Raw genomic sequence first — 24,324 nt, 5'->3', positions numbered from 1 at the left:
AAGTATCTATCTATCTATCTATCTATCTATTATCTATCTAGTTGTATTTTATTATAATAAAGTATGTTTTGAGTTTACCCTATTCCTGTCCACGCCCCCCGCACCTGATAGGTGTTCCCTCATGTTTCATTGCACCCACCTGATCCTCATTGTTTCCTCGTTAGTCTTGTATTTAAGCCTGTCTATTTTATTTGTCCTTTGTCTTGAGCCCTGTCTTCGTGCACGTGTCCTGCTTTTTCGCGTCTGTCTCCCAGTTCCTGTTTCCTGCCCGCTCCTGTTCCAATTACCTGCGTGCTCCTATTCCGCCTCCCTGCCCCCTCCTCGCTCCTTTGCCCTGATCCTGTTCCACCCTTCTCCTTCTCCAAACCCTATCTCTGTTCCTGCCCTACCTCTTGGATTGCTCTCCTGGTTTTGACCGTCGCCTGCCTTTGACTCATCTCGTCTGCTCTGCACTGCCCTGTCAGCACGGCTTCTAACCATTGCCTGCTCAGTCACTGCCTTTTCTGTGCTTTTCCCGCTTGCCGGTTTTTGTATCTGGACTGTCCAACCTGTGAAATAGTTTCCTTCCTCTCAGTCTGTGTGTGGTTCCATGCTCCCTGACACACAATGCCTGTAGGTAGCATGACCAAAGAAGAGGCCTGTTTCCAAAACACCTGCAAAATGGCATAAGAAGCAGTAATATATTTTTAAAAACCCCCGATATTTCTTTAACATCTCCCTTTTCGGTATGAATCCAATTCAGCACATCAACAAGGCCACAGAAAAAAAAACTGTGGAAAAGAATTATGTCAATATTTAGATTTTATTCAAAGGTTTGGGAGATGATACAGACATTCTCTGCACAATTACCCAGGAAATTGGGTTTTATTCACTGCTATAACTTTCCTGCATACCTCTGCTCTCTGGTAGATTACTGCAGTTTGTTAGAGGAAAGAAAACCCATTGCAAAAACACAGTAATCTTGTCTAAACTCACTTGTCAGGTTCCCAACCTTATGGTACTATGATACGGTTGATGTTTGAGATGTCTGCTTTATATCCAGTGATATGCTTTGCCAATAAAACAATGGTCAGTTACTCCTAAAAATATTATTTTATGTAGCTGGGGATCCAGTTGGAGGCAGGGATCCGGCAAGGTCAATCATTGGCTCATACACCTTGTTAAAACTTGCTAGAATCAATCATTTTAGTGGAAAACACGTTCACAAACTTGAGATACTCTAGAAATATCTGACACCTGAGGTTGGGACTACCACTTGTCCTGTCCATTCCCAAGTTATAAACTTTAACATGATGGTGGCCTTTCAGTGAATTGATACTTCTCCTTCATGTTGTAGGCTTGTCCAGAATGTAACTATACAGAGGAAAGGTCTGATTCCATCTAGAATCCTGATTCCTGCAGAAGGAGAGTCTATTTACAGTAACACTGGTACTGTCTTCAGGCTAATCTAGCATGGAGCATACTGTAGGCGGCTGCACTGAGACTGGCAATGAGCAAACCAAACCTCTGGCTGCAATATAAACAATTGAGAGCATGACCTATGCCACATGGTATTTCTTACCAGTAAAATACCCAGGTTGCAGTCACTTTCAGTGAGTCTTAACAGCTTGGAGTACTGTCTTGTTTGTTGGTGTTTCTAAAAGACCCAACCTCTCAGGGCACATTTTGTATTTTGTGTTGGTTTTCTGCAACTGCACAGGCTAAAATATGCTTGAAAGGAATAAGTAACCTGATTCCAAAAGGTTTTGGCAAACTGTACAGCTCATGATTTTCTTCATCTTACCTACTGCACCATCTTCTGAATGTTACATTTCTTGCTTACAGCCTGAATGATGTTGTTCAGGGAGGAGTTTGATTATTCACTGCTGATCATTATAGCTGCTTAGCTAAGCTGCTGCTCTGGCTGAAACATCTAATGAGCAATGCCCCCACCCCCACTGCTTACTGCACAGGCAAAGAAATTTCTGTTTCATCTGTTGTTTTCCAGATATCTTCAGCAATGTGTGCACTGCTGCATTAACGGACATAGAGAAGACCGAGAACAACATTTGGGGCTGGAGAAGCTGACCTTCTGAACCGAAGATATTCCCGTCATCCTTAAGGATTTTTTTTCCAGTGACAAGCCGCTGGGGAGATTCAAGCTCCCATTGTAATCTTACCATTTACCAGAGAGTGACCGACAAGTATGACATGTTATTTGGCTGATGCTTTCATCCAAAGTGTCAAGTACCTGCTGCGAGTATGTGGCACTGCTGTACCTACCTACTGTCCTTGCTAAGTCTCAACCATGCATGTGGGAACCCACTTAATCTTTCTCAACAACTCTTAGATACTACAAGTCCCATCAGTCACAGGAGTTCATTACCTATGACCCAACCTAAAGAACTATTACACAAAAAAACATTATTTCCTACATAGCCATTGCAACCGCTGGAGATAGTTAATTGTGAAATGGAACAATTATGGAATACAGGTGGCAAAGTGGATTGGACTTTTTTTTGTGTATTTTTAAAATAGTTTTATCTTGAGAAATCTGCCCGACTGGAATGACGGTGGTAGACCGTGGTAGTAGGTGGACCGAAAGTGACAAAACCAAAAAATAAATGCTCACAAGCCACTGTACAACTTGTAACCCTTTTTAAAACAAACTTTTGTTCTTTCTGAATAAAAAGACTATGGCTCACAGTCATACTGTGATTAATCGACTCGTGATTATGCAGGTTGTTATCGAGGGCAGTGTTTACATTATTTTAAATAGATTAGAATTAAGGGTAACGTCGAAGTAGCCTTGGTCCAGAACAACAATGATTTGTGTTACCTGCCACCAAAAGTTTTCAGCATAGCTGGTTTTATGGTATTTTTTATTTCAGTGAAATGAAAGTGATTCATATCATTTACCACTGTGGAATACAAAGCACAGAACAAATTTGAAGATAAATTAAACTGACTTTCCCCTCCAAGACTGCGTAAAATTGTTTAAAAAAAAAAAAAGAAAAATGTAAATGAGACATGTTATGCCTCTGGGGTTTATTACTTCTTTTTTTTACTAAAAGTATGAAATGTTTTTTCTCCTCTATGCTGATAAAAATAAAAAATACAACTATTTACAATGCATAACCCATGTTGTCATTTAGAAAGACTTAAAAATTGAATCCTCAACTATTTATGCATTTACTGTATATGCATGTGAGGATAATGTCATTGAAGAACATTTTGTTTTTTCTGTACATTGTTAAATATATCGAGAAATTCCCTCTGTAATAAAATGCAGTATTTGTGTGGTAATATAAGCAGAATAAACTCATTGGCAATAAACCTCCCTCAGCATAATTTGGTGGAAAATACAGTGTGAGTATGATTCAATGGATGTGTGGATCCCAAGACTCCTGAAGAGGCCTGACAGTTTTCTGTGAGAGAATACGTGTACTCTAATGTAGGGGAAGAAAGCCAACGATGTGACCGGTATGCGCCAATGTAATCCTGACTCAGGAACACAATATTACCCTGCGGTTTTGCTGCAAGAATGCCATAATACCGTAAGCGTCAATTCATTCGTTTGAAAATAAATATCGGTGTCGATAGTAGTCCTTTTTGACATACTTTAGTTCAGTCTCTTTCTCTAGCTCTTTTTCAAAAGTTGCAAGGAAGCATTACATTTCTTTGCATAAAAACAGCCCTCCCTACTCTGTTTTCAACATCCCACCAATGACAACGGAGGTCACTATACTTCCGCCTTGCGTTCCATTCTTCCGCCAATGGACTCACGCCGCTGGAGTTTGCTTTGATTTTGAATTTAGCAAACTGAAATACTTGCTAACCACTCAACCTGACTGAGGACTGTGTTAAATTAAGATAACATCGCAATGGTAGTATTCTCATGTAGCTATCCATTGTGAATTTTAGCTGTTGTTTAGTTCATGTTAATTTGTCAATTATATTTTAAGTTTTATCTACCCAAATTGCTTCCTACTTTGTATCACGCTGGTAGCGAGCTGTCTACCTGACGGACGATTGGTACTCAGCCCTGCCGGTGCAGTTGCATTGGTGAGTTATTTCCTTTTAATCTGACCTTTGCAAATAAATATGCGTTTCCTCAAGACTTACATGTCTATTATCTGAAATTATAGCATTTAACACTGTTGCGTTTTGACACAGACGTAGTTTCATGGATCATGGATATTTTTATTGTTGCTATTATTATCACTTGTCAACCTTTCTCATAATGCGACGTTATCCTTTTGTAGCTGGCTATAGATAATAACTGCTATTTGGCTAAATTAGCTGTTTGGCGTTGTAATTCAGCCTAATTTAGCTGGCTAATTAAGCCATGCAGCGGTCGAGGACTTGCTTTTCCTGATCGATGCCTTCATAATTTTAGGGTTTAGCCCATCTCGAGTTTGGCCAAATAGAAAGAATGTTATAGCCCTCAAAAATATTGAAAACAAGATGTAGCTACTATAGATGAATGGCATTATAGCTGTAACTGAAACCACAATAGAACCCACGAGCTAGTCTCATGCCTGGCTCAATATTTGATTAACTGTCAGAGAAATCGAGTTACAGGCTAACTGAATTCGCTTTTTCAACTTTATTTTAGCCATCTCCAAAGATGGTTTTAATTTAAATGGTATAAGTAACGTTGGTTAAAAACAAGAATATGTTTTCCCTAATCCGCATTCCAAAAGATACAGCACGAGACTCGTACTGATAAGCTAATAATCAGTCTGGTAACTGCACGCAAAAGATGTTACCTGTTTTTCTCATGCTCAGTGTCTTTGTCAGGACCGGATGCCCTAGCTGCCCTGTTCTGCCATGGCTGGCTGCAGTGCTGTGAGTCTGGGGATGGCTCATAATTTTTTGACAGACTCTTCAGTCTGTGACTCCAGAATGGAGACATCTTTGGATGTGAATTCCTTCCTGAACATTACGCAAGGGGATGTATGCCTCGATGGTACCTACTTCATTCTTCATTGAGAATTACAATCATCTTTATTCAAACAAATACTATTTTACTTTAAACACTGAGAGAATGTGCACATTCAAATGACTTTGTCTACATACAGTTCTGTATGCATGCATGCATGTATATGTAGTTACTCCTCCACTTTTGCTGTTTACTCACTTTACAGGTGATCTGCCAGAACTTGAGACCAGTGTTGTACTTGTTGGAGATGCTGGAAAAAACATAGAGCTTGTGGAGGCATTGCAGGTAAAAGCACAGGGTAATAAAAGCGGTGGCGATCACAGGGGCTGTGTTTACATTGCAGGTCTTAAAGCCCAAACAATTTTTTGACTGCATTGGATTTTGTTGACCACATGTTCGCAGACAGAAGTGTCCCATATCCGACACCTGTTTAAACACGGGTTACAATTGGATTGGAGTGGATTGGCTACTAATACGAAAGTAAAGACCCACACAGGCACAGCAATATTGCCATCTGCAATGGATGCAAACAAGACCGAAATAATAATTCAAGCTGTTGCTTTCTGAAGCATCTTTAGAGGTCTGCAACAACCAACCCCTGTATTTTGGCCTGTACTTTGACAGATATTTGATTCATGTGGAAATATATTTCCACATATGAATGAATTTGATTTGGTACACATTCATAGTACATATCTGATCTGTGACAAATAGCAAAATAATGGATTTGTGTCACTTACCAGGCACCTAACTTACCAGGTGTAAACATAGCCAAAGTGCAGGCCTATCTTTTCAGAATTTGTATCTAAAAGAGGTTGGGGAACATTGTTCTTGTTATTTTTCTAATGTCTAAGCAATTGGTTTCCTTTGTCAATCAAGTAGTAGGACAAACTGGACAGGGCTCTTAAGCTTTCAAACAAGCCCTCATTGGTGTGATAGCTTAACAAATTGCTCTGTGCTGAATGTGCACTGCCTGCTAAAGGCATTGCATTGGGTTGTTCATTCAAAAGTTTTGTGAACTGTTCCCTGTTACATTTTTCTTTGCACAAACACTGGGCACCAGGATGTGCACCAAAGTCACCCTCATGGTAGGTCTAGAGTAGACGAATGGGAAATGACTGTCTGTGAGATTGATTTCCGACAATCTGATTATCAAATTCTGTTAGAGTTTACTGCTGCAATTTGAGCCCCATCTACACAAGACACTGATTTGTCAAAACAATGACTGACCACTCCTTTAGGAAATATGTCAGAAATATAAGAAATCACTCATCACAGATATATCACATATTTAAGAAATATATTGAAATCATATCAGAGCATCAGTCTGATCAGGCTCAAATTTCTGTGGGAGGAAACCGGAGTACCCGGAGGAAACCCACGCAGACACGGGGAGAACATGCAAACTCCGCACAGAGAGGCCCCGGCCGACAGGGATTCAAACCCAGGACCTCCTTGCTGTGAGGCGGCAGTGCTACCCACTGAATGCTAGGTCGTGCCCTCAACAAACAGGTCTATGGTCGTTACCATAAAGAACACAATAACTTTTTGGTTTATATGCCGAGTGTGAGTTAAACCAGCGATTACTATTCCATTGAATACAGACATTGAACAGTCCATGAAATCTTATTCAACTTGCCTGCTTCTAGATGTGATTAGTGCGCAAAATTTATTTTTCCTCAGTGTGTGCTGCTAATATTTATTCATGGAGAAAGTATATGTTGTCCAAACATTATAAAATTATTGCTTTGAAATGAAGTCCATTTCTCTTTGTTTGTCTATTTACAATCATTTTCTTTAAAAACCGTCAATTCAACAACAGCCTAGCTACTATAATTTAATATTTTCCATTTGGTTAGGTCTCTCTCCCTCAAAAGGAACTGTATCTGGCTGTGGCTAAATTAATTTGGTATAAATCTGGTGCAAAAAGCAAAGGCAAAGGGGAGAAAAACTTCCAGTAGTGTTATGTTTGAATATTTGCTTTTTAAATTTTTTTTTTTTTTTCTTTCTTTTCCCCTCCCCTCTCTGAAAGACTTAGGCCTACATAGCAGTGGCATCTTTTAATTAATGGGGCACAAAACGTTCCTTTTCCTTTTTAACAGATAAATTGAATAAGTTGAATTTATGATTTGATAAGAAGTTGTGCGTAATACTTTCCAATTGATTGGCCGTTCGCATGCTTTTCTGTCAAGAGAAATGAATGAAAACGAGTTGAAGTGAATTAATAGTTTAGCCCCACCAATTTTGAGCTCAGGACACGCTACTGCTACTTCGGCTCTATGTTATTTATTTCTGATTCCAGCCCATACACCGAAATGCTCTTTAAATTTTACTTCTAATGCCAGAGCAGCCTTAGGACTACTGATGCGATGGTTTTCAGGGTCTATGTTGTATAGGCTAATCATTTTCCCACTGTTTTGGCGCGTTTGCATTATGATGATGATGATGACTATTATTATTATTATTATTATTATTATTATTATTATTATTTTAAAATTTGCCCATTATTTACCCTACATCCTTTGTCATTACTGGTCGGTCAGCCTACGGTTTATTGAAGGGAGTTGTCCTGAAGCCACTCCTTTGATATCTTGGCTGTGTGCTTAGGGTCGTTGTCCTGCTGAAAGATGAACCATCGCCCCAGTCTGAGGTCAAGAGCGCCCTGGAGCAGGTTTTCATCCAGGATGTCACTGTACATTGCAGCATTCTTCTTTCCCTCAATCCTGACTAGTCTCCCAGTTCCTGCCACTGAAAAACATCCCCACAGCATGATGCTGCCACCACCATGCTTCACTGTAGGGATGGTATTGGCCAGGTGATGAGCGGTGCCTGGTTTCCTCCAAACATGACGCCTGGCATTCACGCCAAAGAGTTCAAACTCTGTCTCATCAGACCAGAGAATTTTGTTTCTCATGGTCTGACAGTCCTTCAGGTACCTTTTGGCAAACTCCAGGCGGGCTGCCATGTGCCTTTTACTCAGGAGTGGCTTCCGTCTGGCCACTCTACCATACAGGCCTGATTGCTGCAGAGATGGTTGTCCTTCTGGAAGGTTCTCCTCTCTCCACAAAGGAATGCTGGAGCTCTGACAGAGTGACCATCGGGTTCTTGGTCACCTCCCTGACTAAGGCCCTTCTCCCCCGATTGCTCAGTTTAGACGGGTGGCCAGCTCTAGGAAGAGTCCTGGTGGTTCCGAACTTCTTCCATTTATGGATGATGGAGGCCACTATGCTCATTGGGACCTTCAAAGCAGCAGAAATGTTTATGTACCCTTCCCCAGATTTGTGCCTCGAGACAATCCTGTCTCGGAGGTCTACAGACAATTCCTTTGACTTTATGCTTGGTTTGTGCTCCGACATGCACTGTCAACTGTGGGACCTTATATAGACAGGTGTGTGCCTTTCCAAATCATGTCCAATCAACTGAATTTACCACAGGTGGACTCCAATTAAGCTGTAAAAACATCTCAAGGTTGATCAGTGGAAACAGGATAAACCTGAGCTCAATTTTGAGCTTCATGGCAAAGGCTGTGAATACTTATGTACATGTGGGTTTTTTATTTTTAATAAATTTGCAAAAATCTCCCAAAAAATTCACGTTGTCATTATGGGGTATTGTGTGTAGAATTTAATCAATTTTGGAATAAGACTAACGTAACAAAATATGGAAAAAGTGAAGCGCTGTGAATACTTTCCGGATGCACTGTATGTAGAATTTAGCATAGAGGCGCTGTGAGTCGGATGGCATTTGAAAGATGGGGGTTGGGAGGTTAATTCTTTTAGCTTATGCTATAGCTTAGGGATTGTTGTTTTCTGCTTGATTTATTGCTCTCCTTGGGTGGATGAGTAATTTCATTACATATAATTTGGCTTTGTTTTGCTGTCAGATAAGAACATTTGAAAACTTAAGCTGTTCTGAATTGTTGAACAGGTCTCACCTGGTTTAGAGAAACTGTCCATTGGATGCAAAGGGTAGGCAAGAATCAAATCAAAAGCTGAGCCCAAGCCAATGGGTTTTACATAATTCGTTTTATTCTATTCACAGATTTGTTTCATATAGGGTGGCCATCTCTGCTCCTGGAGAGCCACAGGGCCTGCTGTTTTCATTTTCACTTTCAAATAAGCAGCCAGTTTTGAACGATCAGATGAGTTCAAGGGATAGTCCACTTTCTTGGGTTGATATAATTCAGTTTGAGTGCATGTTTTTGTTTTTTCATAGGCCCAAATAGTTTTTGTGGGTAATGAAAGATATTGCCGATAAATAATTATGACCACAGCCTGCCAACTCTAGAATGGCTGATATTGCCGCATTTGGCAGTTCTTGGTCTAAAGCAGGAAATGCATTTTAACAGAGTACAGTGACGTTATGTCTCCTGAGAATGTACATGTGTATATTCAGTACAGATATTCTTCAGAAAGGATGTAACCTTTCTTGGGCTGGAAGATGTACCATGGGAAACTCCTGAGACTGCTCCACTTGAAGGGATTGTTATGCAATGTCCTATACTACATCAGTCTTTGGGCCTGAGGAACATGGACCGCTTGAGAACTGAGAAGTAGAGAAGCACAAAAAAAAAAGTTATTTTCATAATTGTGAATAAAGTCTACGAAATGAATTTGTTCATATGTACATCCTCATATGTACATTATCTCACTGCACAAACTGCTTTGAGTTACTAGAAGTGTATTTTCTTTCTGTAGACCATGAATCTCCAAATACCGCTAGACGAGCCAAAAAGTGGGATAACTACGGAAAGTGAACAGTCTCTTTCACAGTGTTATTGGCAACTTCAGTTTGCTCGGTTCCGTGAGTAGCAACAAGAAGCAACGCACCCCATGGCCCTCCAGGATCCGGGATGGGGACCCTGGATTCAGCGCATGCCTTAGTTCAGGGTGAATTCCGTAATGTACGGTATTAAGCAATTCGGGTTAATCCGCTTGATGAAACAAACTGCGGTGCTTTATCTGGGAATCAAACCCGCAACGTTTGAGTCGGAGGTTCAATTCCCTAACTGCTAAGCCGCACTGGCATCCCGGCTAAGCCTCAGAGTGAATCGGTTACTTTGAAAGCAGAACGCAGGGAGGTTTTAATGAGGAATGCAAAGATGCCAGAATGACGCAATGAAAGAACTCATCGGTGAAACCCTCTAGTGCTCGAGTGGTGAAACTTGTCACTTGGGAAGGCTTTAAAATGATCCATCTGTGCAGCAGATTATGAAATTAAGCAGAGGGAGATGTCTGCACACACTGAGTCACCACCACGCCTTCTGCAGAATTAAAATTTTTATTAGCTTCCGGAAAGGTCCGCTGTCACATTTTTGCATCGTTTTGTGAAACCCAAGCTCCATGCTGGCAAGGATTAGACCTGGGCCAAATAATTACTTGAAATACTTCAGCCCTTTTAGACACCCATAAAAAGATTATTGACACTGCTAAGGAATTTATTTTCACCAATATCCAGAACAAATGTCTTTTTACACGGTTGTATGTTTTGGTTGTTATGCTTCATTGGAAATTTGCATGCCTTTGCAGGATTTTCACTTCTTTTTTTGTTTTTTTGAACCAGCATCTTGAAACATTAAAATATTTCAAATATGTATTTGACCCAGATCTGGCAAGGCAGGAGTGTTTCTGTTCAGTGACTTCTTTTCTTTGTTCAATCAATCATTCATTCCTTCCTTGCAGGCCATCAAAGTAATGGAGGTCCCAGTAATGATCGAAAGAAGAGCTTCAGGCATCAAGTCTGATCAAAAGTCGATCAAATCAATAGTTAAAATGGTAGGCCACCATCTCTGGATGTTAGAATATGTCATTCTGCTTGCAGGAAATGTGCATAGGCAACCTAGAGTTAATATGTTAAATATTCACATTCATATCGGACGCATGGTGGTCATGCTCACATTTCTTAGACGTTACATTACATTATAGTCATTCAGCAGATGCTATGTACAGTAAAGTGTAAATCTGAAACTAACCAGTTATTCCACTTACAATATGTCCTTTGGTTACTCTGACTGCTTAGGTGTTTTTATTAAAACATTGTGTGGGCAATTCACACATAAATTCACACAGTTGCTTTTCAGCTGTTAAGTGCTGGTCCTTAGAAAGTATTGTGCTGACCTCACATTTATTCAGTCGAGAAAAAGCATGAGTAATTTGGCCCAGTTGCATTTTCTAAGTTATTGTTAGGCCGTTGAGGGGGAGAAAGACAGGTTTGCCTGCATTCTTCACATAAGCCCATTGGGGACCCTCAACATCTTGCATACTGATTGAGTGACTTAAGTCTGGTACAAAACGTCCTTTTCTCTGGGAGAATCAACTCATTTTTTATATGGAAATGAATGGAAATGAACATCATAGTAGTATCATTCACACGCTAAATCAGTCTGTGGGCCCGTATTGGTGTTTCTGACCACTTTCCACAATCCAGGTGCTTGAGCACCAGTGGAGTTTTCTTTCTCAGTTCTGTGTCTGTAAGTGGTCAGCTTATTTTGCAAGGTTGTGACAGGCCACCTTCTTCTGTTTTCTTTTTGCAGGACATTAATGTGCCGCACACAAAAACTGAAAAGGTGAGGGAGGTTGGGACCGTCTTTGTACTGACAGACTTCAGCTCCCCCGAGTACGGTTACCTGTATGGAAACGGCAGCCGGATTGTGGGCCCACCAGTTGTTCTACAGTGCGCAAGGGCAGAGGAGGTAAAGTTGAGAGGAATCGCTCCTTAAACATTGAGACGGCTCAACTGAGAATCCTTAATCCTCTAGTGAGGACTGAACATTCTGTGCAACATAATATACTGTAGCCAATGCTGCTTTAATCCTGCTGTCATAGTTGAAATGTCACTGAAAGATCTTTCTTGGGTGAAATGCTCGGCGCCGATTGCACAGTTCCACAGCCTGTCCTTGCTTGCGTGTTGCAGCCTCTTCCCTTGTCTTGGAGACCCCTGTATTCCAACACCATGCTGGACCTCAAGCTGTGTTTCACTGGCTTTCGAGAGAAAGAGGAAGTTGTGAGTGTGTAATCGTCACCTCAGCTTGTTTAACCACAGCCTCCTGTTTGTGCGGTATACTTGTAAATACATACTCATACAGTGTCCTGCAAAATTATTCTTGCAGAGAAGGTTGCATAGAAAATATATATACTTGCTTGCTCTAAAACGGGAAAATTATGAACCCTTTTACTAATGCAGTTGCTCAGAGGACTAGATGTTTTTCTGCTTGTGTCACAATTATTCACATACCTGTTGTCAGTACTTTGTATACTGTCCCTTCACAAAGATAACGCAAGTGAGTCATATTCTGTTTAAACATATTTTGTTTCTTTTTGGTGAACATATTGGTGTCTTTGATAATTTCCCCAAGATCCATCAGTCTGCCCTTGTGGAATGTCCTTTTCAGCTGAAACCACATATTTTCAATTTCCCACTTCAAGTAAGGACGATGAGATGGGCATTGCAAAACAGTAATTTAGTGGCCAGTTAACCATTTGTTGACTTTGTTGGTTTGTGTTTAAGCTTCCTGGTGGGTGATATAAGGTTCTTGGTTTTTTTTTATATGAGGATATTTGGGGTTTTTTGTTGCCATGTTTTCTTTTACCTTAACAAGTCCAGTAGATGCAAAACAATGAAAGCATAGCTACAAAATCCTCACCAAAGGTATGATGCATCCTTCTACTGGTGCCAAATTTCCTGCTGGTGTCCATGGCTAAAAACCTAAATTTTGGTCTCATCTGATCAATACACCAATTCCAAAGATCCAGTGCAGCTTAGCTGACTCCAGATGGTTTTGTTGATTGTCCTCAATAAGAGGCTGTTTACTGGCCGACCCTTCCAGCAAGGCTATTGCCATGTTGGCTGTGTCTAATTATTGCATCTTCAGGATGCAAAGTCTTCAAATCCATCAAGTTTAGTTTCATTTGGGGTTGTTTTTAGTAAACGTAGGCTAATAGGCGTATATTTGTAGGTATCTATGTACATACAAAAATGCTATTTGTTAAACATTAAAAGCAGCTAACGTTAGCTACTAAACTACTGTAAAGAATTCCATGAGGATTTTACTGGCACTGTAAAATCTCCCCCTTCTTAGCCCCCCCTCCTTTTCCCTACTCTAGTTCAGTTAACAATTCACATAAATAATAGCACATCGTTGATACTATCTTTGATAATAAACAATAGGGAGAGCAACAATTCACAGGTAATACGTCAGAGAATGATGATTGGACATACAAAGATCGACAGAGAACCCGGATAGCGAGTGACTCCAGACTGGGTAACTGCTGACTTTGTTACCAGCACTTCTTCTTGGTGTTCTTTGCCTCTCTCTGTTACAGTTGGCTATGAGAGGCCAGAATACTGTTACCTTCAATTGTGAACTTAAGCGTGACTTGTTAATAGAGCCATTATGTAAGGTCCACTCTAAAAATGTTCTGGTTGCTAATAAAATGCTAATTCCTTAAACAAAAAAAACAAATATATTGTGAATTATTCTCAAAAAATGAGGTCCCCATGAAAAGCACTTCAAAAGGAAAAAATAGGTATTTAAATATGGGTTGGACCAACAATACTTCCTTACTCGTCTTCTGTCTTCTGCATTTCATTTGGCTTCTTCGGTTTTGATATCAGCATTTTGTAGTCCTTGCCAGAGGCGTGCTGTGGCAGCTTCAACAGTTTCAAATGAAACGGGCCCCGACTAGCAGAGAATTTCTGAAAGATGTTAATAGTAAGTTGTAATAAGAGAGAAAATGCAAAACCACAACTCATCTGATCTGTGTTCCAACATGCCCCCGCTTATTATAAATGAAGTCCATCACACCGGCAAGTGTGGGCTCACAACAGCTCTGGAGCACTATCATTTGCCTCCTGGTGGTGGTTGTGCAAAAAACAAACCCTAAACCACTGTGGATTATGGGTAATCTTACTACCAAATACTGCTCCACCTGTTATAGTCCAAAATCCAATGTGGCTGCCCCCTACTGTCAGAACCATTTTTTCTCGGCCGCCGACATTCTTCCTGCAGGAGCAAAACTGCAAATGAAACCCAAAACCACTGTATGAACAATTTAAGAGGATTCGGTGCATTCACCAATTTTCTTGTATTTAGATTGGTTGGAACAACATTGGTCCTGACCACTTGTAAACAACATTTACGGGTGGTCCTATGAATCATGTAAACAGGCATTCCATTAATTTCCCATCGAGAGCCTTGCAGTGCAGAACTTGCTATCAAACTTTCAAACTAGACGTTGGAGATGAAAATGAATCAAAATTCAGCCACTGTATTGCTTATTTCTCACTTCAAATGTTTTCAGAAATGTATTTTAGTGGACTGTTTAAGAGGAATATGAGAGTTTATCAATGGTCCGCCATTTTATTGTGCTCCAATGAACCACAGTCTACCCAATCAAGTACCGACTACGTGAGACGTCTCATGTCCTTGTTAATCCCATTGATCTATCTGATTGAACCCACCTACAGTACCATATATAGTGTCTTATAATGGACATCTTCATTTAGGAGGGGCGGCCTGTAGCGTAGTGGTTAAGGTAAATGACTGGGACACACAAGGTCAGTGGTTCGAATCCCGATGTTGCCACGATAAGATCCGCCCAGCCATTGGGCCCTTGAGCAAGGCCCTTAACCCTGCATTGATCCAGGGGAGGATTGTCTCCTGCTTAGTCTAATCAACTGTATGTTGCTCTGGATAAGAGTGTCTGCCAAATGCCAATAATGTAATGTAATGTAGGACAGTTGATATAATATATCAAAATATTGATTTGTTTAATCCGATGTGGCACACTTATACGAGCCCTTCCTCCGAAAAATAGTACAAGAAATTTCTAAGAATATGAAAATGTTCTGGCCTGTTTTTTCCCTAAGAAATGATATTGGTACAAAACAATATAATATAATTCATCACCTGTGTGTATTTTATCCAGCCTTCTTTGTTAACCTTCATTCATATCAGTGGTGGGAATAATTTTGCAGGACACTACAGATGGGGCGGGGGGGGTGGGCATTTCATTTGCTTATCACCTTACATTACTGTTTAGTTACCTGTGCCCTTTACATTATTGCACTCAAGTGTGTATTGGCAGGTCTAATGAGTATTTTGTACACGGCCAAGTTCAAACGGACTGCTTTAAGGCCACATAATCTCTCCCCAGGGTTTGGTTTGTGGTCCTTTCCTCTCAAGAGGTGTGCGTGTGTCTGTGTCTTTGTCTGTGTGTAGATGTGCTGCTTGAATAGTTATACTTGAAAAGCAACGAATACCAGGGAAGGGCTCTAATCGGACGAAACAAGGCTAGATATGTAATGCTTTGTACATGTATGTCCAACCACAAGCTTATACACTGAGGTATTTCACTAACTTCGACTTCTACAGGTGCGTTTGGTCAGTCTGGTCCATCACATGAGAGGAATCATTCGCAAGGACTTCAACTCCAAAGTCACCCATGTCGTAGCCCGCTCAACCCACAGCGAGAAGTACAGGGTGAGCACGTTCCACGGTTGAGCAATGGTTGACGCTTATTTACTTTTATTTAAATGATACAATGTTCGTATTTCTTTTGTGTGTCAGCAGTATCAGTATTCTGGATATGTTTTACCAGAACTTCTCGGGTTAGTTCAGTACGCGTAGACAGGCTGATCAAATGGCTTCAGTCAGGATGTTTTGCTCGGCGTATGAAGACTGTGGAGAACGTGCTCCAGGGCTGCTTCAGTCTCCTGTTGGGTTTCCTCCTCTGAGAGATTTGCTAGTTGAAGACTCTTTTCATTCCCATTCTCCTTTTAGCTGCCATCAACTTCAGTTAGGCTATGTTTTTCTGCTTTACTGAAAGACAGCTTTGTTTTTGAAAGAGAATTGATAAAACGTTGGAGGGGTGGGGGGCAGTTTAAGTAAGATGGGTTTTCTCATTTTCTCACACAAAGCTGTTCCTTGTGTGAAATCCGAGGTGCAACTGCCTTTTACGTTTTTGAAGGTAAAATCCCCCAACGCTTCTGCCCATGAGAGTGTAAATCACCATAGAGTGTTGGTCTAGCGGTATGATTCTCCCTTCATGTGCTTAGGTTCCGGGTTCAGATCCACGACAAGCCCCCTATATGTTATGGCTGCATCAGAGACACCGTAAATATAACAAAGCTGGTTTAAACCAAAAAAGGAAAGGTTTATTTGATAGAAGCTGTGGAACATACAAAAAGCCAGCAGCCCCAACAGGCGAGCCCAAACCTGCAAAGGAGAGCAAGAACCTCAATTTCTCCAGTCCACCTGCTTGTATAGCTGCTCCTTAGGCAGGTGTGGGGAACCATCTGGATCCTGAAATAAGAAATATGCAGACCAGCACCCCCGACTGACTGTAGGCGGACATGAAATGGAACTGTACTCTTAGTTTTACCGCTAACTCGACATGCAGCTAGCTACACATAGTTTGTTAGGTCATCTTTAGGAGGCAGGGATGTGGACATTACCCTCTGAAATCCGTATTTCTTGAGGAACAAAAAAATCCTAGTCAGTCCTAGTCTGTTAGTATCAGATGTGTGGCATGATATGCGCTCTCTCTCTTTCCTCGACAGCTGGCAGTGTGCATGGGCACTCCAATCCTCACCCCGGACTGGATCTATAAAGCCTGGGACCGGAGAGACGAGGTGTAAGTGTGGCACAGTTTATCCAAAGCGCTATTCCTTGCCAACCATGTTCCAGTTTATGCAATGGGCTGTTCTATGAATGCTTGCTGTTGTCCAATTCCTGGACGCTATCATTGTAGTTCCTCTTCACGGAACCTGAATGTGATGTGAATTAAACTGAGATCAGCACCTAAGAATGGTGCTTAGTTTTGACAAGAAAATGGTCTTAGCGCTGTTATGCAAAGCACTTCGGTCCTACTTAAGTCACAGTTTGAGACCATTCTCAGAAGTCATTCTGAGCAGCTTTTTATCTATATATATATATATATATATATACGGCACCAGATTCATGCCTTTCATCCATTTTGAGTTCATAAATGAACCAAAAAGGTCCCTTATTTGTGAGACAAGACAAAACAAACAAACAAAACTGTCAGTTGGGAAAGACGGTGCAGCATGATTCCTTCCCCTAATATTTTGACATTAGAACATTCAAAATGTCATCTTACTAATTTTAGTTGAGCATCCGATTTGACATCTGGCCAATTAAATTGGCTATCCTTTATTTATGGATTTATTTATTTATTTATACAAAGTATATGCAATTGTATATTGTAGTTATGATAATAATTATGGTTTGACCATGGAATGGAATATTACATTGTAAATTAATGAAATTATCTAATTTCATTTTAATGAATGAAATTAATCATTTTTATATTTTGAGATGGGAAATGTAGCATTCTAAAGTTCTTTATGTTTCCCTAATGTAAATATTGCTTGAATAGACCTTTGGTTCTGCATGTTTTGCTTGACAAGGGTGCATTACTGCCACCCAGTGGACTGGATTACTGCCACCCAACGCATACATGCCCTGTAGCTTTGAACTGATAACTGGGAAGTATTCTCATTCACACCCTGGGACCATGTCCTAAAATGTAGTGTAATGTAGTCATCTGGCAACTTTTTATTTAAACATATATTTTGTTCAAACTTGACTAATGTATTTCTTTCAGGTGCTCTTGTATCCACAGTGGCTTAAAAATGTAGAATCTCAAAGGTTTAAGCGAAGAGCAAGTTTTCATACCGTTTTCCTCAACCTGGTTCTACAGACCCTCAGGGGTGTGCCATTTTCAGCACGATTGATTAACACAGTTCCACTTTTTCCTCATTCACTTTCTTCAGTCTTCTGTATTGTCTGCTGATTTTAAGGTGTGAACAAAAACCCTTTGGCTCTCCGGGACCAGGGTTGAATATCGATCCCCTCACTTTGCAGTTTGTATTTCTGATTTCACTTAAACAACTTTTTTTTTCATGGTGTTCATCTCTGTAGTCGCCAAACTCATAAAGGTGCTTGGATAACGGCAAAAGGAGTTGGTTTGGTATGTGCTTTGGTTTGTTAGAGTTGAGAGATTCCACCGGAATAGAACAAAATGGAGAAGGCGGTGAAACTGCAGTTGTTATTATTTCCAATTTGCACACTATTTGCACAATTTGCAGTTCTAATGTACACTTGCCAACAGTGGTTTCAGTGCTGGAGATGAGGAGTTCCACAGCGAATTCAAAATCCCACCTTTCCAAGACTGCACTCTTAGTTTCCTGGGCTTCCCTGAGGAAGAGAAGAGGAACATGGAGGAGAGAACTCTAATGCATGGTACAGTAGCTATTTTTTGTAATTTTATATTAGGACTGAGCACTCAATTCTTAATCAATGTGTGACTAGGGAAGTCACACTGGGTTGGGAAAGGAAGGTATTGTGGAGCCAACAGCTCAGTTCCACTTCAAGTCAGTTAGTTCAGGAAATGAATTGGGAGAAGTGTTCATTGTGTCATATGAGGTTTTGTTAAAATGGAATTAAAAGTAAAGTCAACTGGAAATTAAATGTAAAAGATAATGGTTCTTAGGAAACTCCAAAGCAAGAGGCATTTGGTGAAATGGATCATGAACAAAATGAGAGAAGAGAAGAAATATGGAGGTGTTTTGAGAAAGTGCACATTTATTGTGAAGTGTGCTGGTACAAGCTGATTAATAAAAAGATGATTCAGTCATGTGACTTTCTTAAGTGATTTAACCAATATTTTAGTCATTACACCTATTTGGAGAGTAGGAGTTAATTTTTCATTACCTTTGTGACGATTGCAGCGCATGCATATACTTAATGCAGACGTATTAAGACTAATGACAAATGTTACCGTGACGTCCGTACACCAGCAGATGTGAATGTCGAACTGAAGGTTTGAGCAGATCAGAGTGGGTTCAGAAACAGCCAGTTCAGTTGTTTTTGTCTGGTCCGTGGTCCACATCACCAAGGTAAGCTGTGCCTTTTGTGGTCTAACAAAGGCATTGAGTACACCAGCAGATGTCAATGTCAATGTCAAATTGAAGTTTCGAGCAGATCAGAATCCGTTCTGAAACAGCCAGTTTGTTTGTTTTCGACTGGTTCGTGTTCTGACACTTCATGTTCCGGTGAATTCTGCCTTTTGAGGCCCAAGAAAAACAATGAGTAATGTCTCAACATGATTGCTGACCAGCCTCAGAAGTGCATGCCTGTGTGGTAGGACTCTGTTGCTCAAGGTGCTGTAGACCTCCCTGCCTGTGGGAGGGAACAGGCCCTGTCATGAACCGCCCAAGAGTAAGAGCAGCCTCTGCTCCTCTTAACACTACTTCCAGCATCAGAGAATCCTTGAAGAAGGCACTTGACATAAATCTCTTCAACAATATATCTAGCTCCACTTGGATTATATGTTGGAACTCGGGTTTCTAAGCTTTTCTGGCTGTGACTGCTTGCCTTGAGAGCGAATGTTGTCGATTATGATGCATCATAGGCCGGATTTACTACAATTACATTTCGTTTTTTTCCCAAAATAAATGTTGCATTACAATTACAACTGTTCTCCCCTCTTCTTTTTGACCAGGTGGCCATTTTCTGACTGTCGGGGAAGAGAAATGCACTCATCTGGTCGTAGAGGAGAACACGGTGAAAGAACTTCCTTCTTTGCCGTCAAAGAGATTGTACGTTGTGAAGCAGGAGGTAATGGCAGTTTCTTTCTCATTGCAGCTGTATATAGTCTCTTAACTTCGCTTTCCTTGACTAAAGGGCTGCTTTAAGACAATGACATTTTCTTTCACTTGCATCCTCCACTGTATCTCACTGCATCTCACTATTGACTGAATTAGATTCACATAGGAAACATATGTGCATACATAAGTAATGATTCATAAATATGCATTGATAACAAATTCATACGCTGGTAATAATGCATACATCTGTGCAAGATTTGATTTAGTTTTCCGAACGTCTGTTCATTTGTCTTCACTAAAAATCATCCACATATTCTGATGTGTTTATATTCTGTGTCTTTCCTTGTGAAAGTGGTTCTGGGGCAGTATACAGATGGATGCCAGAGCAGAGGAATCCATGTATCTGTATGAAAAGGTAAAACAGACTTTTGTGTGTCAAAATAATTGAAAAAGTCTCATTTGACATTGAAGAGAGGAACCATTTAGTGGGACTTGATCAACTGAGATTTGAATGTTCAGTGAAAATCTGTAGGATTTTCTATCAACCAATAACATTATTGTGTTTTACAATTTAATATATTTTGACGATATTTGTTCGTGCCTGGCTGGTATACACTGAACGACATAAGCGTTCAGCCATATTTCAGTCTGCCTTTACATAAAACTGATACAGTAGTTACCTAACACACTATTAATTGTTTGTTTATTATACTGCATTCCAAAAATTATTTGCATTTAGAAACGCTCGCACACACACACACACACACACACACACTGTATTGAATGTGCAATAAGGCATTCAGTAAAAGTCACAGGCAGTTACCCCCCTGTCTGTCTCAGCCTGGCAGCCCCGTCATGCAGAAGTGCCCGTCCCTGCTGTCACTCGAAGCTCCTCGCAATCATCACAAGAAACGCCGTCTCCGTGACGCCTTGGCCCAGCTGACCAGAGAGGCTGAGGTCTCCCCCTTCTTGCCCTGCAAGCAGCTCTCCTTAGAGCGGCCCTCGCCCGCTGACTCCCTGCTGGACCTCTCCAACAACCCAGAGTCCCACAGCGCCCCTAGAGGTCAGGCACGGCTACTACCCAGCGCTCCTTCCTTTTGCATTGTTCTTCATAACTCCCCAATATTTGAGCCTGACCAGTTCAAACACTTCTTATTTTTTTGTTTTCTTGATCAAATGTTTTTTGTTTAGACAAATTTTGGTACAGAATATTCCCCCGCTACCAATCTCTGGGCCACGTAACACAGTCAAGAGACTATCGAAATCAAATGCCTGAAATCATAACAAAAACCGTAGCAGCTGCTGAATGCCACTAGCTCACACTCTGGAGATAGATAATGGCAGTAATGGAACAAATATGCAACCAAGGAACTATCAGGAAACAAAAGATGTTGAAAGCAGAGAAAAGCGGCATAGTATTATTATCAAAAGATTTTTATGCCTCAATCTTTTTTTAAGAGATGCATTCATAAATCAGGTAGGAGGTAATTAGCTTAGCTATTTAATTACTCGAAAAAAAATGGCATATCTTTTTCATGTTCCTGACAATGGAGTTATTTGCAGATTAAAATGGAATAATGGAAGTCCAGCCTGTACAGAAATCCTCATTCTCAGCCAAGAGAACATACTGTAGGCATCTACCCTTTTCTGGAGGCACCCTCAAAAACATAAACGCCAAACTGGGAGGCCTTGCCAACCATTACATATGTGGAATTTAAAAGGTGCCATGTTGTGGAAAATTATATTCTCCTTATTATGTGGATCATGAAGGAGTCAAAGGTGTTATAAAAACACTGTGAAAATAACAAGACGCACAGTCCTGAAATAAGTCCACACAATCCATATGAAAAAAAAAATAGCACTTAAACAAGCGGTCTCGATTTACTTACTTAAAAGTGAAGCTATGACATCACAACAGTACGCTTTTTTTCTTCAGCATGGCCCGCCTTGTAGTCGGAGCAAATCCAAGTGTTCGACACAGACGCCATTCAGTTAATTTTGAGCTAGCCAGCCATAACAGAGGTTCGTTGATATCAATGAGCCTTAAAGACACAGAAACAGCCTGTTCTTGGTAAAGCTCATGAGAGGTAAAACTGGAGATTGTTTTTTTTTTTTACTTAAAACCCGACAAACTTCATCTTATGGATATCTGGACCTAAAATAAAACACTGGAAAGATGTACAATATGGGACCTTTTAAGACTTCAAATGAATTCCTTGAATAGAATGTCACAGATTGGGCACTCAAACCAGCCAGTGGTACGTTGTGGCCGTGCTGGCCCCTGTCACTGAATAGATTTGTGTTCTGCCGTTTTCTTCAGAGAGGTAATAAAACCTTCCAGGAGAGGAGACACCATGACTTCCTAGATTTGTGTGCATAGATAAGGGCCTCCGAGTGTTTTTTAATTACCTGTTCCCTCGGACGATTGGGGAGGGGAGAGAGGGAGACTGATAACGGCCTTATGCCTGATTTATACTTCCTCACCCAACCCTTGTGACAAGTGTCGCACATCGTTTGCAGTAATACTTCGGGCACAACGGTCTGCAACAAGAGTTCTGTTGTATCTTTGGTAAAGTCCTGACAGTTTGACAGCTCCTGATGGCTGAATTCTTACATAATTCTTTTCCAGAATATACATTTTTTCTTCCAATTTAGAATTCCCATTGCTAGCAGACCTGGATCAATCACATAATTGTCTTGGATTCAAATACTTTTCTAAGCTCGATTGATCTTGCCTGGAGAAATAAAGCCAGGAGGACCAGAAGGCAGGATTTGCACTTTTTGGCAGTATTTCATAGGTTCCAATACTCTACAGCAAAGTACATGCACAGTAAAGCGTAGAACAGTATTTGAAATGACTTGCCTAATTGACCCAGGTCTAATTGGTAGTGCTGAGTTCAGGAGAGTGCAAGTGTTCATGTCCTCTGAAATGCATGCAGGCCGACAATGTTTTCACTCCAGAAGAGTCTCTCATGCCCAGTGTGGTGGAATTGCTCTCTGCCCTGTGGGCCTGCCAGACACTGTCAATGGCAGAACAGTCAGGATTTTCATTTGAAACCACAGGCCTTGCTGTGGCAATGAAATGGGCAACCAGCGGTGAAGGGATTTGTCACTATATTTAAGTATAACTGGCACAGAACTGCAGCAAAACTGAATTTTATTTAACCCCCCCATTACATTTTCCCTTAACCTATGATTGTTCGCTGCTGGTCGCATTGTGGCCCAGGTTTTTGACGGCTATGATATCTGTCCTGAAACATTACATGGCAACTGTGTCATAAAAGCACTGCTGTGAGTGTATGAGATGACTATAAATGGTGTACTTTGCCAACATGTGCTTGAGTGTTTCCTGATTATAAAGAAAGACACTGCTATCAAATTTGACACTTATGAAATCACAATTTGTGAAATAAAATACCGTGACATGTATAGAGTACACCAAAACATTTGAAAAATGATGTGATTTTTTTTTTAAACTTTTTTTTTTTGGGGGGGCCATACCCTCCTAGAACAGAAAGAGGTCTTTTTCCCTATTGCAGAGAGCTACAGCCTAGATAATGGACGTAGTAAAGTTTGCATGCAGGCCCATTTGTAGAGGAAGAGGAGGAAGAGGAAGAACAGGGAAAGGAGTCGTAGGTGAGCGAAGGAGAGGATGGTTGCTAGTGAGTACCCCAGTCCAGGTGTTTTCCCTCCCATAATGCTTTTCCACATTTGGCAGGGGATTCTCAGAACAACTGGGTCCTACAGATGTTGGGAATGTTGTCTTGGAAAATGAAGACAACATTCCTTTATAACCAACTCCAATATATATATTTTTAACGTGTTGTTACACATGGCCAACATTCCCAATTCTAATCAGGAAAACTTAATTGGACCACATTCCCTAATTCCCTAATAGGCTCTACAGGAGCAGGGAGCCTCCTCTGTTCAGGGCAAGGCTGTGGTTGGATGGCCCCTTTGTTTTAGTGCCGCTAATCCTAGATCAGTTCCCAGAGTATTTTTTGGAGCAGAATGAAAATCACATGTTTATAAGCCCTCACCATTCCCGCAGTGTTGGCGAATTAGACTTCAGCTGACTACAGTATGTTGAACATTCATTGATTGTGACCAGTAGTCTAAATGAGAACTCCCGTGTCACGAAGAGGGAGTGGTTTCTAGCCTGCAAAGAAATGCATATGGAAGCAGTCCACCTAAATCTCTACTGTAGAGATATTCATATATATTTATTTAACATTTATATATGTATTTTATGTTGCAAATAAATATATTTGCATTAACTGGTAGGATGATGTAATTAAAGAGGCATATGATATATTCATGTAGTAATGGAATGGTTTATAGTGCATACGACTTGTTACCTTTGACTGGTAAGGTTGCTTTTGCAATCACATTTATCCCAGAGCCCTACAGAAACAGCCTGGAGCTGCCTTAGTTCCATGTAAGTCACGAGTAGTCGGGAACCGGGGGCTTTGCTAGGAAGCATTGCTCTCACTCATCTCGGTTATGCCTCATACAGTGCTTTATATTATGTCACATATCAAATGATATATTTTGACTGGAGTGCTCTATTGAGCCCTAGGCAGTGCGGTGCTAATACAAGCGAGCAAAGCTCTGGAACAAAATGTGATGGTGTAACATTGTGGTTAGAGAACCAATTGCTTTAAAAACAAAACAAAACAAAAGACGTTTCAGTACATATCTGGATGTATAAATCAGTATTATGTAAAATGGATGGTTTGAGAGTGCTCTGGGAGAAGGACATCTGATAA

At 40.7% G+C, this 24,324-nt stretch overlaps 2 protein-coding genes across 8 annotated transcripts in view; both read left to right on the top strand.

Annotated features, from left to right (window-relative positions):
* LOC133129821 (guanine nucleotide exchange factor DBS-like) overlaps positions 1-3,286 on the top strand; it is a 100,551-nt gene extending 97,265 nt beyond the window's left edge. For both annotated transcript variants that reach the window (XM_061244163.1, XM_061244165.1), the window contains one exon: positions 1,988-3,286. In XM_061244163.1, the coding sequence (XP_061100147.1) occupies position 1,988 (1 nt within the window). In that variant the 3' untranslated portion in view covers positions 1,989-3,286. The remainder of the gene's footprint in view (positions 1-1,987) is intronic.
* A 478-nt stretch (positions 3,287-3,764) lies between these two features.
* The window catches only part of LOC133128760 (protein ECT2-like), a 36,458-nt gene continuing 15,898 nt past the window's right edge, over positions 3,765-24,324 (top strand). Inside the window, exons 1-13 of one of the 6 annotated variants that reach the window (XM_061242520.1) lie at positions 3,820-3,866; positions 3,989-4,044; positions 4,771-4,951; positions 5,130-5,209; positions 10,606-10,698; positions 11,457-11,615; positions 11,837-11,926; positions 15,297-15,404; positions 16,484-16,557; positions 18,058-18,188; positions 19,450-19,565; positions 19,908-19,970; positions 20,396-20,618. In XM_061242520.1, the coding sequence (XP_061098504.1) occupies positions 4,813-4,951; positions 5,130-5,209; positions 10,606-10,698; positions 11,457-11,615; positions 11,837-11,926; positions 15,297-15,404; positions 16,484-16,557; positions 18,058-18,188; positions 19,450-19,565; positions 19,908-19,970; positions 20,396-20,618 (1,276 nt within the window). In that variant the 5' untranslated portion in view covers positions 3,820-3,866; positions 3,989-4,044; positions 4,771-4,812. Of the gene's footprint in view, positions 4,045-4,770; positions 4,952-5,129; positions 5,210-10,605; positions 10,699-11,456; positions 11,616-11,836; positions 11,927-15,296; positions 15,405-16,483; positions 16,558-18,057; positions 18,189-19,449; positions 19,566-19,907; positions 19,971-20,395; positions 20,619-24,324 lie in introns of all 6 variants that reach the window. The other 5 variants (XM_061242518.1, XM_061242516.1, XM_061242517.1 and 2 more) reach the window with 5 other exon arrangements.

This window comes from Conger conger, chromosome 5, assembly GCF_963514075.1.
Source record: "Conger conger chromosome 5, fConCon1.1, whole genome shotgun sequence".
Classification (NCBI taxonomy): domain Eukaryota; kingdom Metazoa; phylum Chordata; class Actinopteri; order Anguilliformes; family Congridae; genus Conger; species Conger conger.
The sequence above is the reverse complement of the archived record's forward strand: the minus strand, read 5'-3'. Positions and strand labels throughout refer to the sequence as shown.